Genomic DNA, 14,710 nt, shown 5'->3' with positions numbered 1-14,710 from the left:
GTAGGTGTTTATATCATATATGTAATATATATATATATATATATATATATATATCACTGTCACTGTGACAAGCCTGGAAAATAAAAATCAACCCATCTTGCTTATATCTTTGAATAATAAACAATACTAAGCTTCCCATATTCTTTGCCATGCTCTATATTTTTTTTCCATATTCTCTAAGCTAAATAGTTACATATTCTCTAAATTCTCATTAGGTGAAGTTAATATAACTAAACTATATCTATGAATGAGAAAAATATCTATGTAGTAAAGAGTTTATAAAGAATATTTCTAAATAGGTTTCTAGGTATAAATTAAAGTGAAAACAAAGATAACATGTTAATATTTATTAAATCTATGTGGCAAATGTGTGGGTTTTGTATACCATGCTCTGTAGTTTTCTGTATATTTTAATTATTGTGTAATATGGGCCGAAGATCTTGCTCAGTGGCACAGCTTGTGCCTAGCATGGTCAAGACCCTAAGTTCAACTTTTAGCTTAAAAGACAAAATATTGCATATATGGAGATTCTTGAAGTGTGTGCTATTTAATATAGCAATGAGGCCCTTTTCCCACAGTTCCAGTTATGCAGATAATGTGCATAATAAATGTACTGTTTATTCTAGGAGAATTGGTTACTTCCTGTACTATGTGTGCTGATTAATATTTTCATGAATAACAGTGCATAAAATGAGAATATGTATGATCCATTTGGAAGTTGTCCACATTACTTATGTTTCTATTTTCTTGTTAATAGCTGGTAGAAGTTCACTTCAAATAGTTAATGCTTTCAATCAGCTAATAATGTCCATAAAATACTTATAAAGGAATTTAACAAGTGTGAGCTAACATTTTTATTAAGCAAAATGTAATGCTTCTCCTTTATGATGAACAAATTTATCAAGACCAAACAGCATCCATGAGCAAAGGAAGGGTTTCTTTTCTTGATTAATAGGTACAGAAACTGGCTAGATTCTAATGGAATGTCACCATTAAGCTGAAATCACAGTGATGTGCTCAAACCCATAATGCATTTCAAAAAGATATGCACATAATTTCATGGCTCCTATTTGTACCATGTTAGTAGTAATCTGCATTATAATAAAAAGGAAAAGGAATGCTTTTTAAGGAAATTTCACTTTGGTATGATTATTTATTGTGTGAAGTTAAAATAATGCTTTTTCCTCTCCTGTCTTTTTCCATAAACAAAAGCTACAGTGCCAAGACCAAAACATAAGAAATGGTAAAATTATATATTTTTCTTCTTTCGAACAGAAATAGCAATGCCAAGTTCAGTTTGTTCCATTGATTTTAAGCCAAGTAAATAGCAAAATACAGTGAAAACATCATGTGTCATAAGTTTCTATTAAAGTCCTTATTTCAATTGCAGCTCCCAGAGCAGCATGAAGCAGAATCCCTCCCACCCTTAAAAATTCCACTTGAGAGAAAAGGGAACGGGTGAAGCAGGGGTGACAGTGTGGGGACACAGGCTTGGAGAATGAGACCCATGCTCCTATATAGAAAATAGTAGATAAATATACTATCTTCTCATTAATGTCAATCTGCCAAATTCTTTCTGTCAAGACAATCTGCAAAGTTATAAAACATTATTCTGCTATATGAAGTTAAAAAGAATTAAATGAAGTTAAAAATGGTGTTAAAAAGAGGGAATCTCAATTTATTTATGTAGCAGAGAAGCCCCACATCAAGGCACAGCATAAATAAAAGACTTCTTGACATTACTATTTATGTTTCAGAATTAATTCCACCAAATGCTAGAGTGTTGCCATATTTTATGTTGTATTAACAGATTCCCTCAAGACAGACTAATTCAGCAAAATTTACTTGAATAAGTCTGAGTTCATAAATTGTCATTTGTTTTTATTTACTTCAGATCTATGTTATAAAAATTCATTACATGCTACCATAATCAGTCTAAAACAGTTTGGAACTACACCATTTGGCAACATTTCTCTGAAATCATGTTGTTATGTATTTTTTGTATCAAAAAAGAAAAATAAACTGTCTTATATTAGATTTCATGCACTTATATGATGAATCAGAAATTTTCTAGAACACAGAGCTCTTAACATAAATCATATGGTTGTAGTTTTGAGGTACCAGAAAAAAAATCTTTCAACAAGTTAATGGTCCCAAGTCACAGTGAACCTGGCTAGACACAAGGACAGATAAAAAAGGTTTCAGAGATGACAAACGTTTCTGAAAACTTAATTCCAGATTCAAATGGTTTGTGCATACATCCAACTTTCTAAGCGTGGTGGCTGTGTTCTCATTTCGTTTCACAAGGTTATGTTTACCAATCCCTTTCCCCTCCAGTTTGTTCTGCATCATCTTTGATAGACAAGTTCTTTTCTTTCCTCTGTTCCTAGTCCTGGAAACTAGCCCTTTACCATGTGTTTGTACTTTGTCTTCCTGATGATCAGATTCGTTTCCTTTTGAAGCTTCTACTACATCTGTTTGCTTGGATGACAATCTTCACAGAATTCTCTCTCTCTCTCTCTCTCTGTCTCTCTCTCTGTCTCTGTCTCTCTCCAACTTTCTCTAAACTCAGGCTTAAAAGATTTGAATAGAACATGGTTACAAGATTCTAGAATGGGAATAGACTCAGATCCAAGTGTGAATTGCAACCTAGAAGTACTTATCCATCAGCCTGCAGAACTCAGCTTGCAAACTATTGTAACTCTGAGGAAAATTTTAGCTTATTACTGTCTCTGAGATTATTATCTCCAAGGTTTTTAATTGTAACTATTAGCCCTGGTTCCTTGGATTTACTTATGCTTATATGATAGCTGCATTTAAAACAAAGTGGAAATATCATTTACTGGTGAGAACAGATCTGCCAGGAAATATTTATCCCTCCCAATACAAAATTTAAAAATAAAAATAAAGCAATATAAAATTTAAAAATTAATTCAATGAAAATATAAAGTTATATGGCAAAAGCTATTACTCAATCTTTTAGTTTGTTTAGTCAGGAAGAGAAAAACTCTTATAACATACATAATATTTCAATACAGTAATAACTATACATATGTAGCTATCTATTAATAAGAAATTAAAAACACTTACCTCCTTAAAATTGTTAAAAATTGTACCAAGAAAGTGATAAAAATCGGTGTTTCTATCTTTTTAATAGAACAAAACAAATATTAAGATTGGGGATTTAGCTCAGCGGCATAAGCACCTTGCAGGTGTGCAGTCATGAGTTCGATCCCTGGTACCAAAAAAGACAAAAAAAAAATTATAACAAATGCCTTTTGGGACTGGGGATTTAGCTCAGCGGCATAAGTGCCTGCCTTGCAAGCAGGCAGTCATGGGTTCGATCCCTGGTACCGATAAAAAGGAAAAAGACAAAAAAAAAAAAAAAAAAAAAAAAAAAGATAATCATTTCTCACAACCATTTTCAGTTTCTTTTGCCTGGTTCTCTCTTCCTGGCTAATTTGCTTTTTCACTGTCCACTGCCCTTCCTTACCTTACCTATTTTCTCTCTGATTTGTGCTACATAGTACATAGTAGCCTGAGGTATTTGTCTTCCAGAAGAATCTATGTAGTATTATTTCCATTATTCATTTATAAATAAAAAGAATTCAATGCCCAAACTGCCTTCTTCAGAGTGTTTTCACGTTTAATAAAAAACAAAATCTTACTGTGTGCTGGAGACTACATACAATCACCTAGCACATGATGAAAATTATTTTCTTTTGTCAGATACTGTAATACAATATAAAGATAAAATAAAACCGAGTACTATGAACTTATCACACTTTTCTTCTGTTGTTCTAACAAGTGGGAGGCAAAGCTTTAAAGCTAGAAAGTGACTCTCCCAACATGCATATTTGCTTAATAGAAACTTACATTAATCTATTCATTTTCCCATGTTTCTCTCAAGATATTTTGGGGTCAAGATAATGAAAGCTGAAGCCACAAAAGAAGTCAGAAATTGTCTGTAGCTCAGATTTAGGTATTATTGCTTTTGTACATTTAACCATCTCTTTTAACAGCTTTTGCAGAGAAATACTGTTACCAATGGCTGCTTCTTTCATTGTTTTATTTCTGTGTAAGATGCCACAAAGTTGTGATTTAGCCAAACAAGCAAAAGGCAGTGCACATGTCATGTGAATCATGCCTACTGACCTCAAGATAAGAAGGTCATTCGATAAGTATTAAACAGCATATCTATTAATCTATAAACACAGCAGGAAAAATAAAGCAGATATGCCAGTGGCAATTTCCTTTTTAATTTCTGCAGACTTGTTTTATTTCTGTTCATCGATATACTTTTAAAGAGATTAGGGCTTTTAATATAGAGTGACTTAGTCAAGGTCATCCATCAGTACACCAAAAACACACATTCCGTGCCACCACATGCTCTCTCCAGTTGCTCCTGTGAGTTACCTGAATGCAAAGTGTGGGAATAGTAGTGCTCTCCCCCTAGTTTACTAGGACATGGTTCCACCTTGAGAAAGTTACTTTACAGTGGAATAATATGTCTTTTTATATTATTGTTTTATAAACTTATGGATGGCACATGAAAGCATAAAAGTATTAATGCTTCAAAAAACATCTTCCTATTTTCCTCTATGAAGTGTCAAAATAATCAATAAATATTTATTACTCTTATCCATATGCAGGCCAAGGAGATTATGCTGTATTCTCAGTAAGTCTCAAGCAGAAGCAATTTTGCCTCCCAGGTAACATGTGACCATGTCTGGAGACACTTTCCATTGTCACAATTAGCATCTCATCAGTAAAGAGGAGGGATACTGGAGACTTGAAACAAATGGGTTTACCTGGTGAAGAGAAACACAGTTTTTTCTTTTTCGAGGACAAACACAAATATAACTATGTCAACATCATCTTGACATTGTTTTCTTAAACTGCCTCATTGTTTGTCAGAACACAGTATGAAGCTGTAATTGGATAAGTTATTTCATAAAGTGATGAAAACATGAAAAAAAAGTGCCAACTGTATACATCTGAGTAAAGAATCAAATTTAAAATACTTAGAGAAAGATAGTGGACAGGATAGCTATTTTACTTAGGTCCCCTTTTGTCACCATTGAATGAGATTCCAAGGACAGGCCTACAATGCATGGTGCCCAGGCAAATATTTATTGTGTGGTCCCTGTCCATCTATACAAAATTAAAACAAGTTTTATAACAATTTTTTTTAAAAAAACTCTAAAAGAAAACAAAATCTTCTTTAGAGAAATGCAAAAAAAAAAAAAGGAGAAAATTACTGCAATAATTTCTAAACTAGTACGAACGGTTGTTAGGTTAATATATTGGAAACAGAAAAAAGGAGAATGAAAATCAAGTGAAAAGACACCAGGCTTGTAAAAAAGTAACCTTGCAGCCAGTTCCATGAAGGGCATAAGCAGCTAACAACTGGCAATATGCTGGGTATTGGGGAGATGATAACAGTCTTACAATCTGCTCACATTAATCCCTTGCAATAAATTTCTGAGAAATATGGCTGGTCATCTTTCTAAAATGTATTAACGGACATTAACTTTAATAGATGTACATGGCATTATTGCAGAGTAATCTGTAAGACACTTAAATGGCTCTACATTCATTCTCGTATCAAAAACAAATTACTCAATATGGAAAATAACTGACCAGTTACTGAGTGGGATATTAATAGGCAAATGATTAAGTTTATCATCTTCAGTAACATACATTCTCTTGAATACATAGGTAGAAAAAAAGTGAATGTGGTTCACACCTGTAATCCCAGCACTGAGGAAGCTGAGGCGGAAAGATTACTCTGAGTTCCAGGCCAGGGCTACATAGTAAGTTCAAGGCCAACCTGAGCTATATACTGAGACACACACACACACACACACACACACACACACACACAGAAAAAACTGAAGTGCAGTGACTTCCCATCAAACTTCACCTATAAGGCTTAGCACAAAGCTAATATATCTGACTAACTGGTATTTATTGTAGAATTTTTACAGGTTGGAGTCACTAGTACTTGCTAGACGATTACATACATGCTATGACATAGGGCATAGATCAGTTTTAAGTTTATTCACAGATTGGTGCATTGAATGAGTCTTATTTTTTCACTTTAAAGAAAAAAAAAGATACACATAACCATGAAACCAAGTTTTAAAAGAGGTTAGTAGGACAGTTACAACAGTTAGAGACACACTGCATTTATTTTCTTTGTAGCAGTTATTCAGAGTACAAGATATACACATCTTTCACATTATTAATACACTATGTTACACATATAACACACATATTAACACAAACTTTCTCTTTAAAGGACTAAGAGAAGCTAGCTATGTAACTATCTTAACCATCTTGTGTATAAATAAATATTTTTGCTCTTCCTTCCTTTTTTCTTTCCATCATAGTTTGTCTTTTCTTTTTAACAGTTTCTTCCCAATTCACAATATCTACTGTACATTTTGGATCCTATTTACTTGTTCAGTTTCTCACACTAGTGAGACAATACAATGTTTACACATATGGGTCTGATTTATTTCACTTATGAGTATAGTCTTGAATTGCATCTGTTTAACTATAAAAGTCATCAGTTTGTCTTTCTTTATGGCTGAGTAGTCACTATTGTATATTTTTAAAAAAACATCTTTTTAACCATTCTTTGGTTGATGGGCATCTGGGTTGTTTCCAAGATGAATTTTAAACAAGTCAATTCCACTATCTTTTTTCATTATATACACAAGACTTCAATAATTTAGAAACATAAATCAGAATTGCTTTATCTTTAGAAAGCTAGATGAATCATAAAAATTGTTGTGCAATCAGCAAGAAGTCTCAAGTCTAGCAGATAAAGACTCATGGATAGGAAAGATACAAATAATACACTAAGTGACAACGGAAGGTACAAATCTTTACTAATAAAGACCAGCTAGTTCCAAGTGTATTAAAAAGCTAGGAAGCTCACAAATTCACAAACCTAACTAATCTTTCCCACAAGCACAGTCAATAAAGAGATAGGTCTCTGGAATTTTCTTTCTTACTACTTTTCAGAGGACAGTAATTTTCTATCACTTCTCCTAACTTCCCACTGGAAAGCTTTTCTTCAAGAATTCAAAGTGAGATAGAGACAGAGACAGAAAGAGGCAGAAAGAGAGAGAGACAGACAGACAGACAGACAGAGAGAGACTACCATCTGTGAATGCCATCCCCTGACTTCCCATTTGATATTACTGAGAATAATGTCAGACGAAAGAGTTCTGAAACTTTATTTATCATGTAGCACCTTTTCTGTATGTGGGTGATCTAATTCTCAAGTAAGAACTTCAAAAGAAAACAGAAAAAAAATTCACCCAGAAAGCTGTGAGTGAACTAAAACTTTAGTTCAGAGAATTACTGAGGAAAAATTAAGTTTATGTGAATTAAATTCTTGCTAAGTCTAAAGAGATAAATGCAATTTAGTGTGGAATGTACTTGGAACAAGATGGGTATTTTTTCAATATGGAAAGCATTTAATGTGAAAGGTATATTTTCTTAAATTCTGTAATAATATGTATATAATTCTATAGGATGAACACAAACTTGAGAAAAGTCATTGATTTTAAGCATCTAGAGGGAAACCTAGGAAAAGCTCAACTCTGTTCTGGTAATTATTGAGGGTGATTTTAAACAAAACTGTATGTTGCCAAAGCAAAAGTAGTTTTATGCTTGACTCCTCAATATACAAAAAGTACCTGACATATATTAATATCATTTCAAAGTAGAATATGCTACAGTTTGTCATCCAGGCTACCACATAACAGACACTTTGATGTTTTCTACTATGTATTTTTTGAACCTGACACCTTCGTTTTAGCTACCTAAAATGACATCTATTTCTATGTTTTGTACCATTTATACTTGCCCAGTATTACATTCCCCAATTTAGAAACCCACCATTGTTACAGTTTGTGTTTGGATGGTCCCCCAAGCCTCATGCAATCACGGAAGCAGCTGAATCTAGTATTTGTGACTGGTTCATTGTCTATCGCCGGGATTGGCAGTGTGAGTGCTGCACCTGCCCAGGGTCAGGGAGCCAGCATGCACTATAAGGGAGAGAAGGAGGTCAGCTTTTCCCCTTTTTGTGCCATTTTGCTGTTGTGGCTTGTGACCACCATGAACCACTACCCCTCAGCCACTTCCACTCTGCCTTGGAACCAGCTGAATATAGACTGAAACCTACAAAACCAGTAGGCTAATAAAAACCTTTCCTTCCTTCATTTTGGGCATCAGGTATTTTGTCTCAACAATGAGAGAAAAGTAACCAATATACCCATCTCCACCAAGACAAATGAAGTCATTAGATTCATGGTGTGTGTTTTCCTTTTGTAATAGATGACATCTCCACTATCTTTTGAAATGGCTTTCATCCTTGCTTTTTGGTATATTTACCCAGTAAGAAGTTCACTTGACAATATGGCCTGTCTTTCTGAAGTAGTATAAATGGCTGTGTTATGGAGGAAGTGAAGGGTTCATAGTGTGCAAGGGAAAGACTAAGGGCATTAACCAGGGTACTGCTGGAGGACTGCAGACTCTTGCTTGAACTGCACTGTCTTCTCGGACCTTAACTGGTTCACTATTGAGAATTTTCAGCATATTGTTTTCATATTATCATTTGTTTGTCTGCCAGTATTATTAAAGTTCACAACTCACCTCAGTATAAAATGAAATTTTACTTATATCTACGCCACTTTCTACAATCTTATCCTTCATATAGATATATGTTTGTTTGTTTGGGTTTTTTTGGTCTTCATTTTAGAGACAGGGCCCCGTTACATCATCCTCATCTCAAACTCACAAGAATCCGACTGCCTCCGTGTTAGGATTGCAGGTCTGCACTACCTGGCTCCATTTTGAAATCAAAACCAGTCTGACACACAAGCTTAAATACTGCACGATGTCTCTTCTTTGAAAAGTCCCCAAAATATATAAATTGTAAAAGAAAGTAAAGACAATAGAAAACAAACAAGGAGATTTTTTTCATAAAGGAAAAGACCAAGTAAAGGAGGTGGGAGGGTAAAAAAGAAATAAGATGTGACATGTATGTGTACCAACTGCCCACAAGAAATGCAATCATTATACAGTAAATGTACCAGGAAAATAAATTTTTGCTTAAAAAAATAAAACAACGCTCCTCCCAGAGAGCTCTCTAGTATTTTACACTAATTTGTTCTTACTTGTTCTCTTTTCCACCATTACTTCTTCATCCAAACTACAGTTTACTAGGGTCCTCACCACTGATCCTATGGGTGTTTAGATGTTTTTGAGTCAGTGGTCAGTGCTTTTCTTGGTGTAACTGGATAGTTCCCTTCCTTGGGTTTGGAATCACGTCTCCTCCACTGGTCCCTGGTGAGAGGGAGTGCTTGCTGCAAGACCTCCTTCCTCAGCGTCCACTCAGCCTGGCAGTGAGTTTCCCCAGGAACCCACAACTTTCTTCTCTTTTGATGCTTACTGGTACAAAGTGTCATATATACGTAAATACTACAAAATTGACACCTTCTCCTTTAACTACAGAGCACTAGAATGACCCCTCTGGTATACGCGTGGAACTAACTCCTCTTGGCCTCTGTCCTCCTCACTTCTCATTGAACATTGCTAACAAAGAATCTGAAAGTGGTCTATGGCAAGGGCAGTAAGTCTTCCTCTGTGCAGTTTCCTATCTTGACACACACTGTCCCCCTCCAACTTCTTGCTCCTGTGGTATCTTCTTCATACAGCTGGGCTTTCTCAGATCATCCATTCACATTAGCTTCTATGACAGTCCTAATTCAATACATTTTTAATTTTATTTGTTTTATTTCAAAGGAAAAAACACATAATAAACAAAAAACAAACAAAAGAAACATACCACAATCATAACAGCAAAACCCCAAAACAATAGTGATACAGGATTTCAAAACAAGGTGATAGAAACTTAATGATGGTTGCTATGTTGCCTATTGTTGTCTTCAAAAAAGTAGCTCAGATTACCAGACGTAGGCATGCAAAACTGATGGAACAATATGAGCACTCACTGTTCCTCTCCTTGAATTGACAGAATTAGTAGTACAATTATCTTAACTATCTTGTCAACGCATCTTTTAAAAATTCACACTCCAAAAATGCCCCATACCCTTCCCAGTTCAGAATTTTACTCCACTCTTTCATTGGCCTTTTGCCTTCTGCAAATCCTTGCCAGCTCATTTTTGAGCACATCACGTTTAAAAAGTTTCCTTGTTCTACTGGGGAGAAAAATAATGCTATACTCCATCATACTTGGTTTATGTATTTAATATTGCATCTAGTAGGCTGCCTGACATGTAAACTATACTGTGCTTATAATTAAAAGTATTACCCTTTTAAAAACTATAATTATGAAGCTCTTGGAAAGCAATAACTTTGTCATTCACTTTCTCTACAAAGTTAGACTCACAACAATGCTATACACATAGTAAGACTTTAACAACTCATTCTAATTAAAATGCATCTGAAATGGGACTTGAACAACACTTTAGGAACACAGGTTAAAAACCAGGAGCTACGTGTATAAATGCAGCCTGACTGAAATTCTTTCTCAAAGGCTTTAGGTATATGACAAAAAGAAACCAAAAAGATAAGATGACATCAGTGATCCAAACATAAAGATGTCTCTTTTTTCTTTCCAGTGAGGAACTAGAATTAGATAAAAGGTTATTATTTCATGCTAAACTTAGCTACCTTAAATTTCCAAAGAATCACATTTTTGTTGTAGTTATTAGTTTTTAATGTATGTGTTGTTGTTGTTGTTGTTTTTTACTTTGATACTTCAATTCCATTTGAAGACTCAAAACGGAGTGACTGTGTAGTACTCATACATTAGTTATTTTGAAATTTAAAATATCCAAGATGGTCCCAGATCCATGATGGGGAACCTATGGTATATGTTTTATTTGGTTTTCTTTTAAAACAAAAGATGTTAGGTTATATATATATATATATATATATATATAGATATCAGTTTGGTACTTTGTGGTAAATAGGTAGGTTTTGGGTACAGTTTGGGCATTCGTCTCTAAACAGTTCACCATTACATCTGTTCATCATGATAATTCATGCTAACATTTCCTAATGCCTTAGCTTTTCATACATGCCTCAGGCTTTCTAATGACAGTAAACGATCAAAAATACATTTCCTGTGTACTTGTACATTTTTCTAGTTATATATGTCATTTAGAATATTTAAAATTTCCATTGTGGGTTATCAGATTTAAAGTCAAGTTAAACAATCAAACTTGTAGCTAGACCTAGCGGCAAATGTGTAATCTCAGCACTCTGGGTGACTGAGGTAGGACAGCAAGGCTGAGTCCGTCTGAAGTAACATAACAGCTTAGCAAAACCTTGACTGAAAATCTAAAAAATTAAAAAGGGCTGTGGATATATAGCACAGTGTAAAGGTGTTGGATTCAATCCCTAGGACCACCCTTCCTAGAAAGACCAAAACTTTTATGAGATTTTTTTAATTTATAGGACAGAGTGACCAATCCCAACCTGAAGATAAAATATATGAAAACAGACCATATAGGGAGTAATAGTATCTTAAGCAATAATTTTAATATATACGTAATACATTATTGGCATATCCTCAACAAGGTACTTAACAAACATCTTTGGTTGACAATAATCAGAAGCCATGGACTTCCCTACTTATGCTCACCTTTCCTGGGTTATTGTTTTTAATTATAAGCTATTTACATTAATTACAACAGTTAATGACCAATCTTTCAGCAAATTCTGATTTAAGATATTATAGATGTGTATACAGAGGGGGAGCTATTAGAGCAACTCATGTAGGGAACCTAACAGTGAAGGCATGAAAGCAAACATACCCTCTGGGGCTAGGGGTTTAGCTCAGCGGCATAAGCACCTGCCTTGCAAGCAGGCGGTCGTGAGTTCGATCCCCGGTACCAATAAAAATGAAAAAAAAAAAAAAAAATCTTCTTCTGACAATTTCAATTAGCTACTAATCAAATTGCTAATGGATAAAGTGGGGATTATAGTTATTAAAAGGTCCACTACAACAATTGAATGAGTTGGTTTTACTTTCCCAGAGACCTAAATTAAATACATTTATCTACACAAATGTATTATAACATAGGTGCATACAGTTTGTCAAACATACTTCTGAGAAACTATTTGCAACGAACTATACACTCAATTTTTTTCATACAGTTTTTTCAATGGCAACTGCAAAATGTAAGAAATTCCATCCTTTAATTTTTGTTGGGCATGTTTATAGTAAGGTAAACATAGGATATGAGAAAATTACTTTTATATTTCTTTACAGAAATGTCCCAGGAGAACAGAACATTTTCTTAGTGTAAAATTCAGGCTTTATTCTTTCAGGCAAAGTAATTATGGAAGCAAAGCAAATCCACATTGTCTAATTTGGTCATTAAAATCTTAATGCGTCATGGAAGCTTCTCTCCTTGTCTAAGACATAAAGTAAGACAATGAAAACAGTCTGGTAATATAGAAAGGTTTAGAATTTGTTTCTTTTCAAAAGTAATAAGTCCTTTCATCTTTCTACTTCCCATAGATGAAGACAGCTAATTTAGAGACAAGTTAATTAGTTCGGTTCACCCTGATTATATTTCAAAATATTTAACCAAAAGCAGGAAGATAGAGGGAAAAAATTACATGGAAAAATTATCAAAGGAAGTAAAGAAAATCAAGTGTGGTGCTGATCAAAATGTGCTCTGCAAAAACGAGATGAATATAAAATCTACATTCATATAAACACAAGAGATCTGGAATACCAGAAAGTTCCTAAGAATCTATTGGCATTGCCTTTAGGGTTTGAAATCTAGATTTTAATTACAGCTAACTTAAATAAAAACAAATGATATGATCGTTTTGCCTTTGCTTTCTCTACTTATTATTATTTCTTGAGTTTCAGAAAGCCCATGGCTCTAAACATTAAGAAAGCAAATGTGAAAAACACAAACTTACCTGTGAACCTCGAGGCCCACGCTTGTGGTCCCATTCCGAATGCCCCATGAGCTATAAAGACAGAATGATAATGACGATAAGTAACATAATCAGTTGACATGACAAACATTTTATTCTTTAGGGAATAAGTGCACAGTTGAAATCCGTGTTCTCATTATAAATTATTAAACAGCCACTCTGAATAAATTGGCATATCTGCGGAAATAACCTTTTTTGGCTTGATATTATTTCAACCTCCACTTATTTCAAAGATACTTAAATAACAGTATGTGACAATAAGAATCTGCTAATGTCTAGCTTTACTCTTCTTTATCAGGAAATTCTAGATAGATATCAAATCCTGTAAAGCCTTATTTACATGTCAGTAAGCTTTCAATTTACTAGGAAACATAGTGATTAATAGTATCATTTAACTGTCATAAATAAAAACCAGATCAAATTTTTCAATTGTTTGGATTATATCACAAAACATGAGAGTTCTAAAGAGTAAAAGTATTTCTAATATGAAATATGCCCCTAAAGTCATGGATTTGAAATTTTCATAATAAATAATATAAAATATTAAGGTAATCCCATAGTTGTAACAGCCCTGAGTTACTCTGCTTAGAAACCAGGATATATATTTACTGACAATAGCATTTACAAGAAGCATGTTAAAGAAGTAAAAGCTATCAACTGATGACAATAGAATTTCATTATGTCTCCTGTTGTCATGCTTTGAAACCTTGTGTCACTTGTATTGTTTTCTTCTGATCTGCTTTGTTATGTTTTGATACATTTTATTTTACTCTTTAAAATAAATTTTTAAAAACTTTTTTATCTGTCCAATATTTTCACCATTCACTAGAAACAACTGAAAAACTTTTTACAATTTACAAGCTGCAGCATTAATAAGATAGACCATGAATGGATATCTTTTCTGTATGCAACAAATTCTTAGCAAATAAAATAATAAGTAACAATGAAAGTAATATACTTTGAACACTATCAAGATATGTTTGACAACCGAATATACAAACAGGGATGAATACACAATGTTACTGGTTAGAAAAACTTCTGAGACTGGGGATTTATTTCAGCAAAATAAGCACCTGGCTGGCAAGCACGAGGTCATGAGTTCAATCCCTGGTGCCCCCTCAAAAACCCAAAAACCAAAAACCTCTATAAAATGCTTAAGTATTCAACTTTACCAAAACAAACTTACAATTCTATCAAAAGTGAATAGTATTATTAGATATGCCATTAAAAACAAAAACAAATTTAATGTGAAATAACACAGTAATCAGTTATATCATATGAGTAAACCTAAGTATCTAATACACAGCAGGAAAGCAATAATAATATTTTAATGTATACAGAACTTGGTAAAAGAGTAAGTGTCACACCCTCTTATTACAATGACAAAACACAATGGTAACTGAGACAATCACTATGTCCATTTATTTCATGGCAGTAATTGTTTCACCATATTTTATTCCAGCATCATCTTGTTTCCCACAAATACACACAATGAAAACAACTTAGAAAATATCACAAATGACGAAAACAGTAATCTTATTAACATATATTCTAAAATTAAAACCAAACTATGTGTAAACAATTAAAATATAAATTAACAATTAAAATATAAATTAAGGAGCTACAGTAGGCAATTTTAAATAAACACAGATATATGTAAACAAGAGAAAATATTCCTGAAAATTTAAAAAAAAAATCTAAGCAT

General features: G+C 33.6%; 1 protein-coding gene across 3 annotated transcripts in view; it reads right to left on the bottom strand.

Moving 5' to 3' along the window:
• Positions 1-14,710, bottom strand: part of Pde3a (cGMP-inhibited 3',5'-cyclic phosphodiesterase 3A) — a 307,324-nt gene that overhangs the window by 95,007 nt on the left and 197,607 nt on the right. For all 3 annotated transcript variants that reach the window (XM_063238323.1, XM_063238322.1, XM_063238324.1), the window contains exon 2: positions 12,988-13,038. In XM_063238323.1, coding sequence (XP_063094393.1) covers positions 12,988-13,038 — 51 coding nt within the window. The remainder of the gene's footprint in view (positions 1-12,987; positions 13,039-14,710) is intronic.

Source organism: Cavia porcellus, unplaced genomic scaffold (assembly GCF_034190915.1).
Source record: "Cavia porcellus strain 051 isolate PalLab524CR breed Dunkin Hartley unplaced genomic scaffold, mCavPor4.1 scaffold_27, whole genome shotgun sequence".
NCBI lineage: Eukaryota > Metazoa > Chordata > Mammalia > Rodentia > Caviidae > Cavia > Cavia porcellus.
This window is presented reverse-complemented; position numbering and strand designations above follow the sequence as displayed.